This window comes from Lepidochelys kempii, chromosome 11 (genome assembly GCF_965140285.1).
Source record: "Lepidochelys kempii isolate rLepKem1 chromosome 11, rLepKem1.hap1, whole genome shotgun sequence".
Lineage (NCBI taxonomy): Eukaryota > Metazoa > Chordata > Testudines > Cheloniidae > Lepidochelys > Lepidochelys kempii.
Window position 1 is genome coordinate 26,248,615 of NC_136390.1, and position 24,611 is coordinate 26,273,225.

The window sequence follows — 24,611 nt, forward strand, 5'->3', positions numbered from 1 at the left end:
GGTGGCCATATAATCCTTGCCAAGAGCAAGGTTCTCTGGAAAGTAGCTAAACCCTGCCCTTTATCATGGAATCATGCCCTACTGTTGGGTCTCTCCTGAAAGTTATGGGTAAGAAAAACTCCTTTTCTTTAACATTTTTTTGTATAATCCTTTTGATTTATAATGGGGTTTAGAGGCAGACACCTCTAATAGGTGTCTGACCTAAATTCTTATAGGATGTGGTAACATTTTACTGCTTTTTCATTAGTGAGTTGAAAAAAGCCTCAGACAGGGAACATAAGAACCTAAGAATGGCCATACTGGGTCAGACCATCTAGCCCAGTATCCTGTCTTCTGCCAGTGGCCTGTGCCAGATGCTTTGAAGGGAATGAAAAGAACAGGGCTATTTTGAGTGATCCATCCTCTGTCATCCAGTCCCAGCTTCTAGTAGTCAGGGGTTCAAGGACACCCAGAGGATGGGGTTGCTTCCCTGACCATCTTTGTGAATAGCCAGTGATAGATCTATCCTCCATTAACTTACCTCATTCTTTTTTTTTAACCCAGTTATACTTTTGGCCTTCACTACATCCTCTAGCAATGAGTTCCACAGGTTGACTGTGCATTGTGTTTAGAAATACTTCCTTTTGTTTGTTTTAAACCTGCTGCCTATTAATTTCATTGCGTGATCCGTGGTTCTTGTCTTCTGTGAAGGGGTAAATAACACTTCCCTATAAATTCTCTCCATACTATCAATGATTTTTTTAGATCTCTACTATATCCCCACTTAGTTATTTATTTTCCAAGTTGTATAGTCCCAGTCTTTTTTATCGTTCTTATTTATGGAAGCTGTTCCATAATCCTAATCATTTTTGTTGTCCTTCTCTGTACCTTTTCCAATTCAAATGTATCTTTTCTGAGATGAGGTGACCAGAACTGCATACAGTATTCAAGGTGTGTGGACGTACCATGAATTATATAGTGATGTGATATTTTCTGTCTTTTTAGCTATCTCTTTCCTAATGGTTCCTAACATTGTTAGCTTTTTTTGACTGCCACTGCACGTTGAGCAGATGTTTTCAGAGAACTATCCACAATGATTCCAAGATCTTTCTTGAGTGTAACAGCTAATTTAGACACCCATCGTTTTTAATTCTATTTAAAACAAAGCAAAAAGGTAAAAGAGAAATTCCCTCCATGTTACTTTGGCAGCTATTTCAGCTTATTATGAGTGTGATGAAGGTAGACCAGTTTCCATGTAATCCCTTGTTTCACAAGGTTCATGTCAGGTTTAATGCCTTTGAAACCCCAATTTAAAGAGTCTTCATGGGTTATTAATGAGGTCCAGACTAAGCTGGGGAAAGCTGTTTTTATCTACTCTATACCTATGATCTTACCATTCTTGTATGGAAGTTCATTTTCTTGGTAAGTAAGGTCAGTTTGCAGAGTGAATATACTTTGAGTTCCATTGACTGATCTAGAGCCCTGCAGCGGGACTGGGATCCTGTGGGTCCCACACAACCTGCTGCCATGATAGTGGGAGCAGATAAAATGTTTGTTGTGGGCTGGATTGGGTAGGAAAAAAAACAGACTGCAGTAATTTGCGGAAAAACATTAAATCTCTTGTCAGTTTGTTCATAAATAAAATTTCAACAATGTAAAGCAAGTTTGGTTTTTTTTAAATAAAGGTTTTAGTACCTAAATTTAAGCAAGGGATAGAAGGAGATTTGATGTCTATTATAACAGGGGCTAAAGTATTTTTTTACATAGTTTAAGCAAGATTTGTTTTATTCTTTTAGTGGTAAAAATTATGCCTGCATTCCGTATTTATATATATAATATTTTAACTGACTGTGGTGTGGTGGGGTTGTTTTTCGTTTGTTTGTTTTTGTAAAATGGAGGAATCTGACTCTCTTGTGGGATCGAAGATTTCTGCAGGTGGGAGCAAGATAAAAGTGCAAGAAACAATGCAGGAGGCAGGATGGGCGCGAGGTTTAAAAAATAGTTCCTCGCAGGGATCTAGACTGATCCATCTTATGCCAAATTTACAAAGAGTAGTTGGGGCGTAGGTACAGCTGTTCAACTGATAATCCTTCGAAGCATACCAACGAGCTTTATTCAATGATCTAATTATCTTGCCAACATTTTTAACATACCTGTACTGTATTCCCATCCAGGTGAGTTCCTTCTCCACAAGCTTGATTTTAAAAGTTCCCTTTGTTTTTATATGGAGTGGACAGGAGTCCACCCAGCTTTTTGTTTCATTTGGCACTGTTATGATCGAGACGAGAGGGTCAACAAGCATGTGGACCAGGGTGCTCCAGTGGATAAAGTGTACTTTTCAGAAAGCCTTTGACAAGGTCCCTCATCCAAGGCTCTTAAGGAAAGTAAGCTGTCATGGAATAAGAGGAAAGGTCCTCTCATGGATCGGTAATTGGTTAAAAGGTAGGAAACGCAAGATGGGAATAAATTGTCAGCTTTCGGAATAGAAAGAGAGGTAAATAGTGCTGTCCCTCAGAGGTCTGTACTGGTCCCAGTCCTATTCAACATATTCATAAATCATCTGGAAAAAGGGGTAAACAAGGAGGTGGCAAAATTTGCAGATGATACAAAACTACTCAAGATAGTTAAGTCCCAGGCAGACTGCAAAGAGCTACGAAGTAGGGGTGTCAGTTAATCACAGTTAACTTATGCAGTCAAAAAATTAACTGCATTTTAAAAAAAATAATAGTGATTAATCGCACTGTTAAACAATAGAATAAAAATTGAAATTTATTAAATATTTTGGATGTTTTTCTACATTTTCAAATATATTAATTTCAGTTACAACACAAAATACAAAGTGTACACTGCTTACTTTATATTCTTTTTTATTACAAATATTTGCACTGTAAAAATGATAAACAGAAGAAATACTATTTTTCAAGTCACCTCATACAAGTACTACAGTGCAATCTCTATCGTGAAAGTGTAACTTACAAATTTATATTTTTTTGTTACATAACTGCACTCAAAAACAAAACAATGTAAAACTTTAGAGCCTACAAGTCCACTCAGTCCTACTTCTTGTATAGCCAATCACCAAGAAAAAACAAGTTTGTTTACATTTACGGGAGATACTGCTGCCTGCTTCTTATTTACAATGTCACCTGAAAGTGAGAACAGTCATTTGCATGGCACTTTTGTAGCTGGCATTGCAAGGTATTTATGTGCCAGATAGCTAAACATTCGTATGCCCCTTCATGTTTTAGCCACCATTCTGGAGGACATGCTTCCATGCTGCTGATGTTCATTAAAAAAATAATGTGTTAATTAAATTTGTGACTGAACTCCTTGGGGGAGAATTGTATGTCCCCTCCTCTGTTTTACCTGCATTCTGCCATATATTTCATAGCAGTCTCAGATGATGACCCAGCACATGTTCATTTTAACAACGTTTTCACTGCAGATTTGACAAAATGCAAAGAAGGTATCAATGTGAGATTTCTAAAGTAGCTACAGCACTCAACTCAAGGTTTAAAAATCAGATTTTAGATGGCACTTCAAAGAGGGACGAGGCGTGGAGCATGCATTCAGAAGTCTTAAAAGAGCAACACTCAGATGCGGAAACTACAGAACCCGAACCACCAAAGAAGAAAATGAACTTTCTGCTGGTGGCATCTGACTCAGACGATGAAAATGAACATGCATCAGTCCACTCTGCTTTGGATCGTTATCGAGCAGAACCCATCATCAGCATGGACACATGTCTTCTGGAATGGTGGTTGAAGCATGGAGGGACATATGAATCCTTAGCGCCCCTGGCATGTAAATATCTTGCAACATCAGCTACAACAGTGCCCTGTGAACACGTGTTTTCGCTTTCAGATGACATTGTAAACAAGATGTGGGCAGCATTATCTCCTGCAAATGTAACCAAACTTGTTTGTCTGACCGATTGGCTGAAGTAGGACTAGGTGGACTTGTAGGCTCTAAAGTTTTACATGGTTTTATTTTTGAATGCAGTTATTTTTTTGTACATAATTTGACATTTGTAAGTTCAACTTTCGATAAAGAGATTGCATAATAGTACTTATATTATGTGAATTGAAAATACTATTTCTTTTGTTTTTTACAGTGAAAATATTTCTAATAAAAACTAAATACAAAGTGAACACTGTACACTTTGTATTCTGTGTTATAACTGAAATTAATATATTTGAAAACGTAGAAAACATCCAAAACTATTTAAATAATGGTATTCTATTATTGTTTCACAGTGCGATTAATTGTGTGATTAATCGCGATTCATTTTTTTAATCGCTTGACAACCCTACTGCAAAGTGATCTCACAAAAGTGAATGACTGGGCAACAAAATGGCAGATGAAATTCAATGTTGATAAATGCACAGTAATGCACATTGAAAAACATAACCCCAACTATACATATAAAATGATGGGGTCTAAATTAGCTGTTACCACTCAAGAACTGTCATTGTGGATAGTTCTCTGAAAACATCCACTCCATGTGCAGCAGCAGTCAAAAAAGGTAACATAATGTTGGGAATCATTAAGAAAGGGAAAGATAATAAGACGAAAAAATATCATATTGCCTCTATATAAATCCATGGTACACTCACATTTTGAATACTGCGTGCAGATGGGGTCATCCCATCTCAAACAAGATATACTGGAATTGGAGAAGTTTCAGAAAAGGACAACAAAAATGTTTGGGGTATGGAACAGCTTCGGTATGAGAAGAGATTAATAAGATTGGGACTTTTTAGCTTGGAAAAGAGATGACTAAGGGGGGATATGATAACGGTCTATAAAATCTTGACTGGTGTGAAGAAAGTAAATAAGGAAGTGTTGTTTACTCCTCATCACACAAGAACTAGGGGTCACCAAATGAAATAATTAGGCAGCAAGTTTAAAACAAATAAAAGGAAGTATTTCTTCACACAATGCACAGTCAACCTATGAAACTCTGTCAGAAGATGTTGTGAAGACCAAGACTACAACAGGGTTCAAAAAAGAACTAGATAAATTCATGGAGGATAGGTCTGTCAATGGTGATTAGCCAGGATGGGCAGGGATGGTGTCCCTAGCCTCTGTTTACCAGAAGCTGGGAATGGGGGATGGGATGGATCACCTGACGATTACCTGGTCTGTTCATTCCGTCTGGGGGACCTGGCAAAGGCCACTGTCAGAAGACAGGATACTGGGCTAGATGGACCTTTTGGTCTGACCCAGTATGGCCGTTCTTATGTTATGTTGACAGATTCTGCTGTTAAAAGAAAACCATGTGTGAATGTCTTTCTTGTAGTATTTCTGAGCCTGGCCTTCAGGACTTCTTCTAATAGTCACACCCTCTGAGCAGTATTAAATACTTGACATTTAAAAAAAATAGAACTTTTTCCTTTTTTTCAAATAGGGAATTCCTTCTTTGCGTGCTTTGAGTGCTTGCTCATGTCGATTCCATTGTAGGTGTGTGTGCACCCACGTTTGCGGTTGTCAGAGACTTTTGTCTTGTAGGGCCGGCTGTGGTACCCTCTGGAGTGCTGTGCTTATGCTGCGGTATATCAGGTGCCGCTGGCCCTGCACCCTCTCAGTTCCTTCTTACCACCCGTGGTGGTCAGTTGGAGCACCTCTGTCCCTTGCTTTGCAAGCGGTCAGCGTTTTCTCTTTTATCTTAGCTTTGTGCTTCCAGCTGTAAATAGTTTAATCATTTTTTAGCTGATTGTTATGTACCTGTTATGTGTTTAGTTAGTGTCCCGGCAGGGACTTTGCCCCAGGTGGAGTGGGGACATGCTCCGTTCTCCAGTTTTCAAGCCCTGCTCTTTGTGTAATAGGCCTATGCCTGTTAGTGACTCACATGAGAGTTGTCTACAGTGCCTCAGGGAATTCCACGTAAAGAAGTGGTGTTACATCTGCCAGAACTTTCATCCATGGACACAAAGAGAGCGCGAATATGCCTCAGGGCCCTCCTGATCCAGGCTGCCATATGCCCAGCTTCAGAGTCATCATGGCCTGAACCGGCACCCAGCCCATCAACTTCGATGCATAGCGCGTCCCCTTCACCTATGCTGAAGAAGAAGAAAATGGCACTGAGCAAGCCTAACCAAGGTGCACTGGGCAAAGAACACTGCTCAGGCCTTACGCCCACTCTGGATCCGCAAAAGGGCTCTCAGCCCTGGGGAGTTCCCCCCCTGAAAGGACCCGCCACCGACTTCAGGGAGTGATAAAGGGCCCAAGCTGACAGTGCAGTCAACGCTCTGACCCCCAGCACCTGGAGAGCTAAGAGCACCTCTGCCACAGCCAGCACCACATGCGGCAATGGATCCCATGAGGGCAAATCCTCTGGCAAGGCCTTACACAAAACAAGTGAGCGCCACTGGTCTCCGGAGCCAAGACAGAGCCCTAGATCGCCACATTCTTGGTCTCTACATTGGCCCAGGTCTCTGGCTCGCTGCTACGAGTCATCGTCACAGCAATCCCGATCCCCATCTTCAGGCCAGAGCTTGCCCAGGGGTTGACAATCTCCCCAGCACCCATCTTTGTCACATTGTTGGTCACCATCGCTGAGACCTTGAGGTCACTCCCTGACATGGCGCCGTTCGCCCTACTCCTGGTACTGGTTGGACTGTTCCCGGCATCGGTCACCGGTGGCGACAGTGAGCTGCCAAACCCAAGCCTCCACAGCCTCACCTTGTTCACCAGAAGATGACGACTTCTTCGGCTCGGAGGCGCAGTTCAACCCCTTGCCCAGAGGGCACAGCCGCAGCATTGGTGCTGACCTGGCAGCAGGGCCAGTGGCCGACCCAAAGGCCTTATTGGAACGCATAGGGTGTTCCCATCACGCCATTACCCCACTCCCGCCAGCCCTCGGTCGCCATGTCAGACGTGCCAAAGTCAGCACCCATGGCACCGACAGCACTGGATTCAGTGCAGGACGCTCCAGCAGCCACTGTTGATGAGGAGCTGGTATTCACCCCAAGGCTGCCCTCTCCAATGGTTGAGGACACCGCCAGACCTCCCCCGGTCGTCCAATCTTCATCCTCCTCTCCAGGCGAAGTGGTGGCAGGCCCCTTGAGAGCTAGTCTGCCAGACAATTTTAGGGAGTATCAGTCGCTGCTCCGCAGAGTGGCTTCCAACCTGGGTCTCAAGGCGGAGAAGATGGAGGAGCAGTCGAACACATAGTTTTATGTGCTCTCAAGGTCCACCCCAGCCCATGTCGTGCTCCCAGTACATGAGGGCGTCCTGAACGTTGCCAAAACCAGCTGACAAACCCCGTCCTCCAGCCCACCCACTTCTAAGAGGGCGGAAAAGAAGTAATTTGTCCCCGCAAATGGGTTTGAGTACTTGTACACCCACCTGCCACCGGGTTCGTTGGTCGTCTCGGTGGCCAACAAGAGGGACAAATGGTGGCCCATCAGTTCCACCCATAAAAATAAGGAGGCCAAGAGGCTGGATTTGTTTAGTTGCAAAATTTATTCTATGGCCAGCTCCAGTTTCAGGTGGTAAACACCAGGCCCTCTTGGGGGTTCGCAATAAGTTGTGGGACTCTTCTCAAGTTCAAGGACTCCATGTCCCAGGCGATGGCCAAGGAGTGCTCCCTCCAAATGGCCTGGGACATGGCAGGTTCAGCTGCATGGGTGGTCGCTTCGGCGGTGGTCATGCGGCCCCGTTCCTGGCTCCAGACTGCTGGCCTGTCCCAGGAGATGCAGGCCTCTATTCGGGACCTCCCATTTGGCGGTGTCTGCCTGTTCTCTGACCAAACAGATGCGCGTCTGCACAGCCTGAAAGACACGTGGGCAACCTCCACTCTCTGGGGATGCGCACTCCTCAGGTGTTGAGACAGCCATTTTGGCCTCCTCCGCCACCTTGACAATGGCAGCCTCAACAAGGGCCTGTAAGGAAATAGGACGTCGGGTTCAGCCACTGCCACCCTTGGTCATCCCAGTCTCCTGCACAGCCTGGCCCAGAGAAGCACCGGAGGGGCCAGAAGTGCACATTTTGAGGGTGTACTCAGGAACAATGCACCAGTCAACTGCCCGGATCCTTTCCGTTTTTTCCTCAACGGCCTTTTCCCCCCTGGTGGTGGGTTATGTTGGACTGCTGGGTCCTGGACATAGTGGCTCGGGGCTATACCCTGCAATTTCTGGCCACTCCTCCCTCCCATCACCCCACTTCCCCATCCTTCTTCAGGGACCCTTCTCACGAGCAACTCGATCAGGAGGTCAAGAAGCTCCTAAGTTCGAGAGCTGTGGAAGAGGCTCCTCGAGACATGGAAGGAAGGTGATTCTACTCCCGCTACTTCCTAATCCCGAAGGCAAAAGAGGGCCTCAGACCCATTCTGGACCTGTGGGGCCTCAACAAGGCTCTCAAGAAGTTGGAAGTTCCACATGGTCTCCCTGGCCTCCACCATCCCTTCCCTGGATCCAGGGGGCTGGTACGCCACTCTTGACTTCAAGGACTCTTATTTTCATGTCTCCATATTCCCAGGACGCAGGTGTTTTCTGCATTTCATAGTGGCTGGGTACCACTTCCAGTTCACAGCGGTACCCTTTGTCCTATCCTTGACCACTAGGGTGTTCACAAAATGCATGGCGCCGATGGCAGCTTTCCTGAGGCGTCGAGGGATCCAGATCTTCCCATATCTTGACGACTGGCTCATTAAGGGCAGGTCCCTGGAGCAGGTGCACAGGAGCCTTGATTTGGTGTGCTCCATCTGCGGCAACCTGGGCCTGTTAATAAATACAGAAAAATCCATGTTAACGCTGGTCCAACGCATAGAGTTCATTGGAGCAGTTCTCGACTCTACACGGGCCAGGGCCTTCCTGCCAGAAGTGCATTTTCAGGCTATGATGGACTTGATCTCCCTCATAAAGAGCCAACCACTCACCACAGCCCACACATGGCTATGACTGATATGCCACGTGGCCACATGAACATACGTGGTCAACCACGCCCAGCTTCCTCTGAGGCCTCTGCAAGCGTGGCTGGCCTCAGTCAGTTTTCCCAGCAAGCATCCCCTGGACCGAGCAGGTCATGGTGCTGAGCCACATCTTCTTCTTGTCTCTGGACTGGTGGCAGGATTCCAATTCGGTGCAGCAAGGAGTCCCCTTCGCAACCCCATCTCCGTCGCTCACCCTGGTCTCAGACGTGTCTGATCTTGGCTCAGGAGCCAATCTGCGTGAGCTGAATACCCAGGATCTCTGGCTACAACACAAGCTAGGCTTTCATATCAATGTCAGGGACCTCAGAGCAATTCGCCTGGCCTGCCAGGCTTTCCTGCCCCATCTGGAAGGCAAGGTGGTGCAGGTTCTGACAGACAATACTGCTGCGATTAATTACGTCAACAGGCAGGGCAGCACCTCTGGGACTTCTGTGTGTCTCAGGCTATTCATTGGTAGCCACCCACCTGCCCGGAACCAAGAACATCCTGGCAGATCACCTCAGCAGGACCTTCTTGTCTTGCCACAAATGGTCACTCCATCCGGAGGTGGTCAGCCTAGTTTTCCACAGGTGGGGAACTCCTTGGGTGAACCTGTTGCGTCCAGGCAGAATAGAAAGTGCCACGTGTTCTGTTCTCTGCTGGGCAGAGACAAGGGCTCCCTGTTGGATGCCTTCCTGATGCTGTGGTCGGGAGCACTGATGTACGCCTTCCTGCCAATATCGTTAATCCACAAGGTCCTGCTAAAGGTAAAGCAAGACAAAGTGACAGTCATCCTCAAAGCCCCAGCGTGGCCTCATCAACACTGGTTTGGCATGCTGCTGAGTCTTTCGGCACCCATCCCACTGCAGCTGCCTCTTTGGCCGGATCTGCTGTACAGAACCACAGTGATCTACTGCATCCAAACCTGGCAGCGCGGCAGTTGACTGCCTGGCTACTGGGTGGCTAACTGAGGAAGAATGGCGGTGTTCCACTGGTGCCCAGCAGAAAACCCTCCACCAGGGCTACCTACATGGCAAAGTGGAAGCGGTACTCGTATTGGGCCTCGGATCGCCGCATTCATGAGGAAGAGGCCCCACTGCAGGACATCCTGGACTATTTGCTGCGCTGTCGCTATCTTCAGTCAAGGTACAGCTGGCGGCCATTTCGGCCTTCTGCCCTCCGTTTCAAGGCAGAACGGACTTCACCCATCCCATGATGGTGCAGTTCCTGAAAGGTCTGGAGCGCCTTTACCCGCATGTCCGGGACCTGGTACCTCCTTGGGACCTGCATCTTGTGTTGTCAAGGCTCATGGGGGCTCCCCTTCAAGCCCTTTTCTTCCTGTTCCCTCCTGCTTCTCTCCTAGAAAGTCTCCTTTTGGGTTCCCATAACTTTGGCCCATAGGGTGACCAAGATCAGGGCACTCATGTCAGAACCGCTTTATACAATCTTCTATGAGGACAAGGTCCAACTGCGTCTGCACCTAGCATTTCTGCCCAAGGTCGTCTCCCAGCTCCATACTTGTCAAAGCCTCATACGACTGATGAGGAATGCAGGCTGCATACTCGGACATCAAACAGGCACTGGCCTTCTACATAGATAGAACAAAGCCGTTCTGTAAGTCTACACAATTGTTTGCTGTCGTGGAGAGGACGAATGGTTGCCCAGTGTCTACCTAGAGAATCTGGGCCTGGATCACGGCCTGCATCCACTACTGCTATGAGCTGGCGAAGGTGCCCCCACTAGCGATCATGATGGCTCACTCGACTCGGGTGCACGCATCATCGGCAGCCTTCCTTGCTCAGGTGCCAACCCAAGAAATTTGCCATGCCGCAACCTGGTCATCTGTCCACACGTTTGCTTTCCACTATGCGCTGACCCAGCAAGCTAAGATGACGCTGGTTTCGACAGAGCAGTACTCCAATCTGAAAGACTGTGAACTCCGAGCCCACCTCCAGGTATTCTGCTTGTGAGTCACCTACAATGGAATCGACATGAGCAAGCACTCGAAGAAAAAACGATTACCCACCTTTTGCAACTGTTGTTCCTCAAGATGTATTGCTCATGTCCATTCCATTACCCGCCCCCCTGCCCCTCTGTCGGAGTAGTCGGCAAGAAGGAACTGAGAGGGCGCAGGGCTGGTGGCACCTGATATACCGCCGCATGAGCGCGGCACTCCAGAGGGTGCCACAGCCAGCCCTCCGGATCCCGCTACGGCATCAGTTCTCAAACTGTGGGTCAGGACCCCAAAGTAGGTCGGGACCCCTTTTAATGGGCTTGTCAGGGCTGACGTTAGACTTCCTGAGGTCCGGGGCCAAAGCCTGAGCCCCGCAGCCCAGGGCCAAAGGCTTCAGCCTTGGGTGACAGGGCTCAGGTTACAGGCCCCCCACCTGGAGCTGAAGCTCTTGTGTTTGGGCTTTGGCTTCGGTCCCCCTTGTGGGGTCGTGTAGGAATTTTTGTTATCAGAAGGGGGTTGCGGTGCAATGAAGTTTGAGAACCCCTCCACTAAGGCAAAAGTATGTAACGACCACACATGTGGGCGCACATACACCACAATGGAATGGACATGAGCAACACATCTCAAAGAACCACAATTACAAAAGGTGGATAAACCCTTTTTTTGTCTTTCAGGATTCAATCCTGCACTACAAACAGATACCAATATTTACCTGACATATCAGAGCTAGAAATGGGAGTTTTATACTGTTAGAAAAGGAAGTTTCCCTGCTTTCCAGTGAAATGCTTCTAGTCCTGGAAAGTCCTTAAAATATGCTACATTATGTTTGAAAAAGTTACTTAACGTTTTCAGGGATTTCTAAAATATAGTAGTTATTTCTGGTTTCTGTTCTCTGGGACCTGTACAGTCAAACTCATGGTACTAAGGATGTCTGGCTTATAGATATGAGAAATGAAAAATAGTATCAATAAAACATGCTAAAATTATTTGTAAATTGTTAATCCCTCTCATTTGGGATGAATTACACATTTCATGCATGTTGTTGCCTTTTGGAGCCAATGTGACCATCACAAACTCATATTAAAAAGAGAAAAATCCAAAACCTCTAACGTACCATTCCATTATGTTGATGTGGTCATGTTCCATGCAATCTGTGTGTGTGCAAAAGAGAGAGAGATATTTTTTTTCTATGACATTTTGTTTTAGAGACTTTCAGTCTGCAGAAATGAGTATCTAATAGGAGAATAATCTTGACAGAAAACAAACTTACTTGACATACTTGTAATTCTCATTCTCTTACATGTCATTCAGTTGCCACTCACCACCCTTGTCATCTCAGTGTTTGAAAGGTTCCTTATGAACTTGTTTTATTTTCACTTTTTAATTAGCTTTTTTGGGGAAGTTGCCTACCACTCTGGATATATATTTCCAGACCACATATTAATTCCTGTGTACTGTACCATGTGGAGAGGGACAGTTTGTCTTTTGTTTTACTGTTTTGTCACGGGTTCCAGACTGCCACCTGGAGAAATTTACTAGTCATAAAAGCATTTATACCAGTCCGCTAACATGCTAGCCCGGGGAGCTTGTGAAATCCTGTTCTTATGATTACTAACTTGATTTCTGTCAACTTCAGCTGCAATATTTTATTTATTTGTTTATTTGTGCCATAATATTGTAGTTGCTTCCCAGAAAAGAAGGCATGATCCTTGGCCCAAGGAGCTCAACAGTTGACATCTCATGTAATATATATAACTATATGTAATGTTTAGCTGTCAATACTTTACATTTCTTGAATGATGGTATTGTGAGTTGTCCGATAAAAAATTGGATTCTGTCTTTAACAATTCTCTGAAGGTAGTTGAACTCCCAGTTTCCAGTAGTATTTGTTTCTGGAGTTTTGCTAAATTATAATTGATGCTTTCTGATTTTTATATGATCAGGGGGCTACGCAATGGAATTTGCTGCAGCTTTTTAATAGAAGATAAAATAAATAGCTTTTATTGCTATAAAATTAATCTGCATTTTTACTATTTATGTTTTCCGAGACAAAAGGCATCTCTTTGGTCACCATGTAAGGTTGAAAAGTATGGTTTGAAGGTGGTTACATTCTGTTTTATTTCTTCTGCTCCTCTGACACACATCTTTTGCATACAACTACTGTCAATTCAAACAAGAAATCTCCTTCAGGTAGGGGAAAACAGATAATTTATTTGTGGAGTCCAAAATTGTTTAAAGATGATAGACAGATATGCAGAAACAGAAAAAGAATAACCAGTCTTGAATAAATAGCCTTTATTGTAGATCCACTTAGCAGGGAAGCTTTGGACTTCTCTGCCACTCCAAGCAAAGAATCCATCCAGGCCACCGAAATGACTTTACCTTTTTCTTCCAGAAAACTTCTGTTGTTTTTCTTGGCAACTTGTATTTGTCTTTAATGTTTTCTGGAGCTTGCCAGTTAAATTACACACTAATAATAATAATTATGCTTTCCTCCAAAGATGACAGAAATGATGTTTTACAAACAATAATTCACAAAACATACTGTGAGATGGGAAATGTTCTGATCATTTTACAGATGGAAAAAGCAATACAGTGGCAGAGTTGGGAATAGAATCAGGAAACTATGAGCCAGAATTCATGGATCTAATCTTAGGACCACACTCTTTACCATTAGGTTTTAAGGCCGTTGCTGATCATTTTAGCAGTGGATGTGGTGTGGGTTCAAGACTGAACATAGTAACAGATGGGTGGTTTTCAGTCCTAGACGAATCCAAAATATATTTAATAAAATAATGAAATCCTCTTATACAATTCTCTGTTGAAGGAGTTTGAAAAGAAGCGTAAGTTTTTCATTTAAGCAGGATTCCAGTTGTGATGTGACAATGGCATTTCTGTGTAGTATCAGAAATAATTCATTGCAAATTCTTTCTTATTAAAAAAATGTTAAAATCATGCTGTTTGAATTTTCTTCTTCTGAGTGTTGGATATAGCTAACTTTTGATGAGTCTGGTTATCGTTGCAGTAATGATAATATTTGTCCTTCGATAGACATTATTAATGTATGTATTGTTTTGTGTTACAGGGGGTTCAGGACCATCATCTTCCATAGCCATAGCTGGAACCAGCCAACCAGCCATCACAAAGACAACATCCGTTCTTCAAGATGGTGTTATAGTCACTACTGCAGCTGCAAACCCACTTCCGAGCCAGCTGCCCATTGGGAGTGATTTCCCTTTTGTTGGCCACGAACACACACTTCACTTTCCACAGAACTGCTCTTCAAACAACAATCTTCCGCATTCTTTGAATCCAAACCTTCTCAATTCTCTACCTATCTCTTTGCCAGTGAATCAACAACATCTCTTAAACCAGAATCTATTAAATATACTACAGCCTTCAGCAGGAGAAGGCAAGTCTGAAGTCATACTCAACCCTTTAGGTTTACTCAACCCAAGTGTAAATGCTGCGCTAGCTTTTCTCTCCAGTGACATGGATGGGCAGGTATTACAACCTGCTCATTTTCAGCTTCTAGCAGCCCTACTTCAGAATCAAGCCCAAGCAGCTGCCATGGTTCCCCTACCATCTTTCAATTTGACCATCTCAGATTTGTTACAACAGCAAAATAACCCTTTACCCTCAGTAACACAGATGACAGCCCCACCAGACCATTTGCCAAGCAATCAGTCAGACAGCAACAGAGCACAGACCCTTTTAACCAACCCCCTGGGAAACCCTATACCAAGCTTTACAGGCATTGACACTACTTCTAACCCCTTGCTCCTCCCAGCTGTCACTGGGGCCTCGGGATTAATGGCCTTAAATCCCCAGCTGTTGGGAGGTGTCCTGAACTCCGCATCGGGCAACACTGCTAATCATCCAGAGATATCCATAGCAACCTCCTCCCAGGCAACCACTACCACAACCACTACATCATCAGCAGTGACAGCACTGTCTGTCTCAACACTTGGTGGGACAGCAGTGGTGTCAATGGCAGAAACATTGCTGAACATATCTAATAATGCTGGGAATACATCTGGTCCAGCTAAACTCAACAATAACTCTGTGGTGCCACAGCTACTTAACCCTCTACTGGGGACAGGTCTGCTTGGTAAGTTAAATTTTTTCACAGATTTAAAAAAAAAAAAAAAAAACGGTTGGGGGGAGAGTTTCTGATTCTATTTTCTATTATTAAAGACTCCATTTCATTGCACTATTTATAAAAAAGGGTTTTGTATGTCACAGGTCATTGAATACTTCTAGAGAAAAACAACCTTTACTGTCAGAAATTTTAAATAGCAATTTTTAAAAATTCAGCAATATTTAATACTGTTTTTGGATATCATTTTATTTTCCATTCCCTCATTCTGATGCCACCAAACCTACTACACACACTTAAATTCAGTCAGGCAAATTGGACTCCTTTTATTTTTCATGTAATAAAAGCACAGGTGCATCTTTGGGATGCAGTGTTTTATTTCAAATATATGTGGCATCACAGGGTTAGTATGAGTAGCTGTGCAGTTGATGAAAAATGGCCAAGTGCATTTTTTCCATTTAAATCAAAAATACGCCAAAACCGTAGCACGTGTCCTATAAAGCACTCCAAGTAAAGCCTTGCACAAGTTCAGTGAAATAGGTTGCCCTTTCTAGGCCTTGATTATACATTTCTGTTCTCATATTTCTTTGTTTTTCGTTTCTTCGTTGTAGTTTTGAAACTGAGGGTATCACACCTGACAAGCCCTTACATAACTGATGAAATCTTAAGCCTAAACTGTTCTCCTAAATCTCTAGTCCCTTGATGAATTTACCCAGAACGTGATATATTTTGTGTTCTGTGCTGTTTGGACTCAATAAGCAAATAACTATACCAGTAGGATGACCAAAATATTGTGTCAAAGAGCTGGAAAGCATTGCAGCTTTGTTACTTATGTCAAGCTACAAGATTGTTACTGTGAACTCAGCCCTACTTTTACAATATAATTTAATTTAGCATTAGGATTGTTATTGAATTAGGATTAATTTTTTTTCTAAAATAAAATGTCTGTTGATTTTCATCAGCTGATTCCACAAGCATAAAATTTCGGAAAAATATTAGTTTGTGTTAACTCAAGTGCAAAATCCATTTCAGGCTTCTTTTATTTGATAATTTCATAGGATCAGGGGCCTCAAAGTGTTTGTTTTCCTATTGTTTGTGATATTGTTCTTTTACATTTTAATTTACATAAGAGATTTTTCTTTTGATACAAAATGCAGAGTTTTTTTAATTTAGCTTGTTTTTCTTATGAGATTTTTCTCCTATATCTAGAAAAGAGAAGACTAGTAGAGTTAGCCAGTGTATTTTTGTGTTCAAGAGGCCTTGGATCGTTGTGTAGTCAGGTCAAACAGTGGTGTCATAGTTACCAAAAGGTTGGGGGAGGGGAAGGTGTTGGTATGGTATGAAGCAGTCGCTCTTTGGAAGTTCAGAATGGATTTCCAAGAAAATGAATACCACTGATGCTCATTTTCCTGTACCTGGCTGTGTGCCATTCCAGAATGAAGGACAGTCATGTCAGAATCCTTTAGAAAGAGTCCACATATAGATGTAACCTGAAAGAAAGAATGCTGAGAAATGAAGGAATAAATAGTAGGAGACATGTTCCTTGAGATTGTGGTACAGAAGTTTTGTTGTACAGAGAGTGTCAGTATTTGTCAGTTAAAATATAACTCAAGGAAACTCTCGTGGACTCCTGAAAACTATGCTGACTTACTTTACCATATGTTTGGAACTGCAGGTGACATGTCGTCGTCGATAAACACTACTTTGAATAACCATCAACTGACTCATCTCCAGTCACTGTTGAACAACAATCAGATGTTTCCTTCAAATCAGCAGCAACATCAGCTTCTCCAGGGGTACCAGAATCTCCAGGGGTTTCAAGGGCAACCCACAATTCCTGGACCAGCTAACAACCCAAACCCCATGGCTTGTCTGTTTCAGAATTTTCAGGTAGAGAGCAAACTGACATCAATATTGAGTGAATTAAAAAAACTGTAATAGTAGAATTGGTATCTGTATTCTGCTTTTTCATTGAATGTTTGAAACAATCTGTTTTATTGCAGTTGGTTGCCCTTTTTTAGTATGGATTTTGTATTCGCAAATCAGAAACACATTACTGAAATTATATATCTTTTACTTATAAGTTTAGTGTCATTTTTATTTTACTGGAACTCCTTATGATGTGCATCTATTGACAGCTGTTCTGAACTTTCAGGAGTTGTTAATTCACTTTTGAAGTGTGATCATAAACTACTGGTTGAGAATAAATTGTAGAGACTGAATGGTAAAAAGTTAACATAGTTGTCAGTTAATAGGAAATAGGAGGTGATTGTGAGTAACTGACTTTTTCTAATAGTGCTCATTAAAGTAAATGGAAGGACTGTCATTGATTTAGGGGATGTTGGATCAGGTCCATAGTAATTAAGGACAGGCATATAATAAAAATTTTGAAAAAATGGTAGCCCCCTTTCACATTTCTATCCAAACAGACAATTCTGTTGATAATGTAAATTCAAATATTAAAGTAATAGAATGACAGTGAAAGTATCAACTGAGATAGAGAACAAAAATAGAGTTACAGTATGTACTTAACATTATTATAGTGCTGCAGATCTGAGAACATGAAGGCTGCAGAAATGCAGGTGATAGTGCCAGAAAAGCTTTTATTCTTTAAGAAGGAAAAAGACAACATATCATTTTGTCAGTCTAGACAACTAGAAATTTCCCTGTGTTTGCAAAATCACAGTAATCTAACTGCCTATTAACCCCTTCACAGTTTATTAATTATGTGAGTTACATTAGCTGTATTTTCATATTTTCTCTGTGTGTCCTGAATTATGTAAGTGTTTTGTAATGGTAAGTATTTAAAGCAGTAGTTACAAATATTTGGCTTCACTAGTTAAAGCATCTTTTCTATTCAGACTTTCACAGGTATGAATATCGCTTATTATCTTTACGTCACTCTCATGACATGTACATGACAAATACAAACATAATATACAAGGTTCCTCATAATGTAATTTAGTTTATAATAGACAATGCATGAAATAGCTTCAATGCAAAGGGTCGGAGACCTGGTTGATGAGGATTAAAAGTGGGAAGACTTCCCAAAAGAAGTGTATAAGAAGAGAAAGGTAGGTCATTTGCACATGACAAATAGGAGGCAAATTTAAGCCTGTGGCTTGCATCAAAGAAAATACAAAGCAGAGCGTGGGTAGAGACAAAAAAAGCACTTAGGAGTGAAACTGGGGAGGAAAGTAGAGACTGAAGGAAGAATAGGAGGTAATAGATTTGGGTACAGTGATATAAGCATGGATTAAGTTGATTAGGACTTTGAATGTAAGAATGAGGATCTTGGACTTCATTCAGAAAAGGAGAGGGACTCAGAAAGGTGGGTAGAAATGCGGCTACAACAGGAGAGATTTGAAAGTTTTATCATCTCAAATACCACCTGTTATTACAAAGCTTTGTCTTTTTGAACAAAGTGTGAAAGCTAGTTTATGTGTTCATATGCATATTATTTTATGTTTTGAGTTGCCTTTTCATTTTCTGATTCTCTTCATTGAGTGACAATCTTTGTTCCTTATGTATAGGGCCCTACCAAATTCACAGCCATGAAAAATACGTCACAGACTGTGAAATCTGGCTATCGTGGGGGCGGTCGCGATATTGCCACCCTTACTTCTGTGTTGCCTTCAGAGCTGGATGGCAGAAGAGCAGAGGTGGCTGGCCAGGCACCCAGCTCTGAAGGCAGTGCCACTGCCAGCAGCAGCTGTAGGGAAGGTGGATTGGAATATACTGTCTGAACACATCTGCAAAATTTGCTTTTTATGCCAATCAGTGAAAAACGTGTGATTTCTCCACAATTTAAGTAGACCTCTGCTTATGTACAACCATGACAAAATGTGTCACTGATGTGTAACCATCACAGTTACTGAATTAAATGAATGTGTCTTCTGAAATATAGCATTGAATGAAAACATAAATTTCTATAATTTTTCCTTCCTATTTTTAAGGTGAGAATGCAGGAAGATGCTGCTCTTTTAAACAAAAGAATGATCACTCAAATGGGGATAACTTCAGTTCCTGAGAGTTCCAACACTACCCTTCCTCCTTTTCAAGATACATCTTGTGATTTGCCGCAAAGGACTGAACCAACTCTAGGACAACAGGCAAAGGATGGCCTCAATGTAGCTGCTCAGGGTGATTCTTCAGTCGATGCTATCTACAAAGCAGTCGTAGATGCTGCAAGCAAAGGAATGCAAGTCGTAATCACCACAGCAGTTAGCAGTACAACACAAATGAGTCCCATTCCAGCTCTGAGTGCCATGAGTGCCTTCACAGCCTCAATTGGTGACCCATTAAATCTTTCTAGTGCTGTCAGTGCAGTAATCCATGGAAGAAACATTGGTGTTTCTGATCACGACGGTAGGATAAGAAACACTAGAGGGACACGAATCCTGAAGAATTCAGAACATAGTAAAAATTCAAGTGAAGGGGATGGATTTGAATATTACAAATCAGCAGGTTGCAATACATCCAGAAAACAGTGGGAAGAGGAGCAAAACCCTGGAGGAGAGATACATAGGTGGAAGTGTGAGGAGTTTTTAGACCATTCAACCCATGTCCACAGCAGTCCTTGCCATGAAAGGCCCAATAACGTCTCCACGCTGCCATTGTTACATGGTGAGCAGCATCAGATACTGTTACCACAGAGAAACTGTCAAAGTGATAAATTGTTGGAGGAGAATTTCAGGTATAACAATTACAAAAGAACTATGATGAGTTTTAAAGAGAGACTGGAGAACACTGTGGAAACATGTGCACACATAAATGGAAATAGGCTTCAACAAAGTAGAGGGTTTGGAGAGTTGCTGAACACTTCTAAACAAGACCTAGTCATGGAGGAGCAATCTCCAAGTTCCTCAAATAGTTTGGAAAGTTCTCTAGTTAAAGACTATATCCATTATAATGGAGACTTTAATGCCAAAAGCATTAATGGATGCGTGCCTAGCCCTTCAGATGCTAAAAGCATCAGCAGTGAAGATGACCTAAGGAATCCAGAGTCCCCTTCTTCAAATGAGTTGATACATTACAGGCCGAGGACGTTTAATGTTGGCGACTTGGTCTGGGGCCAAATAAAAGGACTGACTTCATGGCCTGGAAAATTAGTAAGAGAAGAAGACGTTCACAATTCATGTCAACAAAACACTGAGGAAGGGAAGGTATATATACACATGCATATATATTTTGTGTATATATATATGTATATATAGTCAAAGAATTATCTTGGTCTAATATTTATTTTAATGGTATGAATTGCAGTACTAATGGGCTTTTGATTCCTGGTTCATGAGGATAGCTTATGAAACTATTTATTTCACTAGAAATGTTGTAGTTGCACAATGAGAAACTTATACAAATCCCATAAGGAAACATATTAGGCTGTATTCTGGCCTGAATTATGTCCTGCTAATTCACTTGTTCACATAAGACTTTTATTATACAAAAAATATTTTGCTTTAATGCACTATTGTTTAACTTATGATTTATAGCCTTCTGAACTTCTGGCTGTGCCTATGGTTACTGACTTGATGTGCAAGGCATGAGTGGGTATCTAGAAATGGCAGAAATCGCAAAATGTAAAGCTGATCTAACCAAAATAAGGAATTTGAAATAAGTTAAAGCAGTTTCACCCTATCTCTGACTTACCCAACTGATACTTCTAGTATGAAGCAGAAAAACTATTAAAAAAATTTGGCCTGCACAGCAGGACATGAAAGATCCTTTTCTAGTGATAGTGGTTTTAGTTTGCTCCTTTGTGCTGGAGTTTAATGTTCCCTAGCACAAGGTGTTGGCAGGGAATTCTTATCGTTACCAATGACTTAACAGTGTATTCTGTTTTATTGAGGAAATTATTTCAATCCTTATTTTCTACTGTTTGCAAAACTTTTTGTTTTTCTGCAGTCCTCATAAATACAAAAGTATTTCATACTGTATGCCCCTCCCTTTCCTGAGCCACCGCAGAAACCACTCAGACTCCCTTCTTTTAGTCTCTACTCTGTATAATTTATTCAAGTCCTCTCCACCAGCACTTGTACATGCAGTACAGCAATTCTAATACCTATGACCCTGTTGCCTTCAGCCCCTGTTCATCAGGGCCCTGGGAGGAACAGGGATCTCCCTTCCTTGGGAACTCCTTCAGTTTGGGCTCAGCTAGCCTTGTCCTCCATCCTCTGACCCTTCATTTCTTTTATCAAGCTATTGTGCTGATGGGCTAGTTAGTTCCTGAACTCACCCACCAACCCCCCTGTCTGATTAGCTAATTCCTCCTTATTCCCTCAATCAACAATCGCCAGAGAAACTAATTGAGGCCACAGTAATCAGAGTATTGACCCATCTGTTAGGCCTCCACACTCTCTCACACCCACACTCATTATATAATAAAAAATATGTTACTAAACATTCATTCAGGAAATAATACTGCTTGTACCTTTAAATTAACAAATCAAAATCTAGGTATAGAATTTTTAATTTCTGACATAAAGAAATTAATCCAAAAACTATTATCTATTTTCATGCCCCCATCTAATTTACTTCAATTGAAACCATGATAGAAACTATCATATTTAAGCACAGTTGATCCTACTTCTAGTAGGATTTCTCCAACCAGATTGTACATGGATTTTTCCCCTCGAACTGTAATAGGCGTGTTATGAAACTGTTATAAATTGTCTGGGATGGTTTGGCTAGCGTGGTTTCAGCCAAACCTTCTCATTCTTCAGATGGCTTGTTCATAGTTCTCTACTCCCCACATAGGTTTTGAAGAGATGCACGCTGATCTTCAAGTATATACTTCAAATAAATGAACTTGTTTTAACAATTGTAATTCCATAAATAAGAACTTATTCAGCTACAAAGTTAGATCCCAAAATCACTAGCCCCTTTTGAAAATGTAGGCCTAATTTTTCAAATCTGTTGACCACATACTTCAAAAGAAAAGGAAAAAATAAGTGTGAAATGAGGGAGAGGAGAGTATGGTACTCTCTGTCAGAATTCTGCTGTGGTGCCACTCAATACCTTTATGAACGATATAGTACTAAAGAACAAATTTTTCAAAATGCATTTATGTCAACTATTTATTTACTTCACAGCAGTAATTGTGTCCCTCTTTGTAAGATTGTTTCAGTAAATTTTTAAGAAGTTGCTCTTTGTACCCTTTATAAACAACAGAGAAGATCTATAGATCATCAGTTGCATTCCTTAAGAGTACTGCATCAATTAGCTGAACAATATCAAAAGTTAATTTCTTATCTACCAAAAGTATATTTGTTTTTATGCAGGCCTTAGTACTTCCATTTTGTTTTTCTTAGGTTTTTTTTTTTTTTTTACTTTATTGCACAATATTATATTAATTGACTTGAAATTTAATGTATGCAGAAGCCGAAACAAAATTCATGAAAATTGCATATGTTGCTGAATACCTTCTAAACTGTTTCTTTGTAGTTCAAAATGTTGCTGCTCCCAGAATGTTGTAAAGGCAGCTCATATCCCTGGTAAGAGAGAGTCTGTCCCGCTGTTCGTCAACAAGCACTGTGACTGACTAAAGGAGCTTTGGATCAGAAGGCCCTCCATCTTTCAGAAGGATATTATGTATTTAGCCTCCCCAGTTGGAAAGATAGTGTGAATGGCAGTTACCAGGGTAGGGATTGAGATTGAATACTGGAGAGTAGAGGAATGTGAAAGACAGAAGAGATGACTTAAATAGAAAAAAGACATACGTAGTCCCATTTCTGGTTGAAAATAGAGAGGAACTCTGATGTTCATAATTGTATTTCTCGTTCTCTTGTGCATATGACCAACCACTCTATAAGCTGCTGCACAGCTACATATTTTGAATGTTTTGGCAGTTTAGTGTGAAGCCAGCAAAGTCAACTCATTCTGCAGTGCAAAAGGTCTTCAGGAATGATGTGTACCAAGAAACCCTGGAATGATAGAACTTTTAATATGGTTCCCTATTAGTAGTTTTGAAAATTTATTGTATGAGGAACTTTTAAATTATCTTTATACACATTTGTACCTATGATATATTAATTTTTTCACACTATGGCAATAGTTTTGCTGTGTTAAAAGAGTTCTGTAGTATATTACGTAGAAAGTGTCTGTTTGACTTTACTTCCATTTATAATAGCATTTTACTACTTTTAAGGGAATACATATGGAATTGAATTTTTTTCATCTGTTTCTATTCAAATAGCAACTGGAAGCTTTTGGATGGTGTTCCTCTATCAGGAAAGAAGGAATGTTAACCAAAGTTTTCTGTTGTTTTGTTTTGGGCAATTGGAAAATTAAGGAGCAAACTGAAGAAAGTGCAGTGGCAACAGCAAAACCATCTAGAATCCAGATGGAGGAAACAAGGAATGATCATGTAGATTAGGTTACTAGTGTCTGAGGAAAAACAAGGGAAGTGGAAAGCAAAAAGAAGATGTCAGCAGAATAAGGATGAAAGTGAGAAAAGAGAAAAAGCTTTGCTGAGAAATCCACCTGAAAAGATAATGCTGCTGGCTGTCTCATGTTGCACTGACGGTGTAAATAGGCTTGAATATACAATTTAAAACTTTTCTTTACACCTGATGAATAACATCTTATCAGTAAGGCAGCAAGAAGCTGCTTTGCAATATGGGGTTACTGATGCAACTGCCAGAATAGGTAATTTTCATACACAGGAAATCCATTGTTCTGGAAAGAACTATTGTGGCCAGGCTTACACACCATTATTCTATCATATGATTTGCATCATGGAAGGATCCTTATAGAGCTTGGGAAGGTGGGGTTGGCGTGGAATATTGAATTTGATCTTTTAAAAAAAGAATTACAGTATCATCCCAGTGAGCCACTGCTAATACAGTTCCTGCACTGGTGCACAGCAGAGTTTGATTCTCAATTCTGACTTTTTCTCTCAAACCCAATAAGGCCTGGAGCATGGTGTAAGCTGCATGCACAGCCAGTGACAGGAGGGTGTGGTTTTCACTAAATAGTTAAAGGGCAGTAATGAGGAATGTCAAAGTGAGTCCTTCCAGACCTAAACAGGAAGGATGATTTTTAGAGCAGGATGGTAAAAACAAAACAGCTTGTGGGATCTAAAACCTGTATGAATGTAGAAAATCACCCACTTTCCACCTAAGAGACAGGGTGTAAACAATAGCTAGCCCTATGGTAGTGATTTGAAGAAATCCAGAATTGAATTTCAGATATTGACGTTACTACAGGATGAAGATGGTTGACTATGTTAAGACTCTCAGCTGCTTAGGCTCTAGACAAGCTCAAAAGTTTCTCTCTCACCAACAGAAGTTGGTCCAATAAAAGACATTACCTCACCTACCTTGTCTCCCTAGGCTCTAGATTAGTGTTTCTGACCTGAGTTTGACTAACGCAGGATGTAATCAGCCAAATAGTTAATTAGAGTGGGCCAGATCTAATGGAATAAAAAAATAGAATCCAACAAAGTGATTCAAAATTTAAATTTCTGTGTAGTCGTCGATGCCAACATACCATGATAACAATCAACCTGTCTTAAGTGCCTTATTACTTAAATACTACCATAAAAAGAAAAGGAGTACTTGTGGCACCTTAGAGACTAAACAATTTATTTGAGCATAAGCTTTTGTGAGCTACAGCGCACTTCATCGGATGCATAAAAGTGGAAAATGCAGTGAGGATGTTTT

At 41.7% G+C, this 24,611-nt stretch overlaps 1 protein-coding gene across 8 annotated transcripts in view; it reads left to right on the forward strand.

The window, feature by feature from the left end:
• The window catches only part of MBD5 (methyl-CpG binding domain protein 5), a 268,857-nt gene that overhangs the window by 202,029 nt on the left and 42,217 nt on the right, over nucleotides 1-24,611 (forward strand). For 6 of the 8 annotated variants that reach the window (XM_078847925.1, XM_073305421.2, XM_073305418.2 and 3 more), the window contains 3 exons: nucleotides 13,933-14,958; nucleotides 16,622-16,836; nucleotides 18,903-20,111. In XM_078847925.1, coding sequence (XP_078704051.1) covers nucleotides 13,933-14,958; nucleotides 16,622-16,836; nucleotides 18,903-20,111 — 2,450 coding nt within the window. The remainder of the gene's footprint in view (nucleotides 1-13,932; nucleotides 14,959-16,621; nucleotides 16,837-18,902; nucleotides 20,112-24,611) is intronic. The other 2 variants (XM_073305424.2, XM_078847926.1) reach the window with 2 other exon arrangements.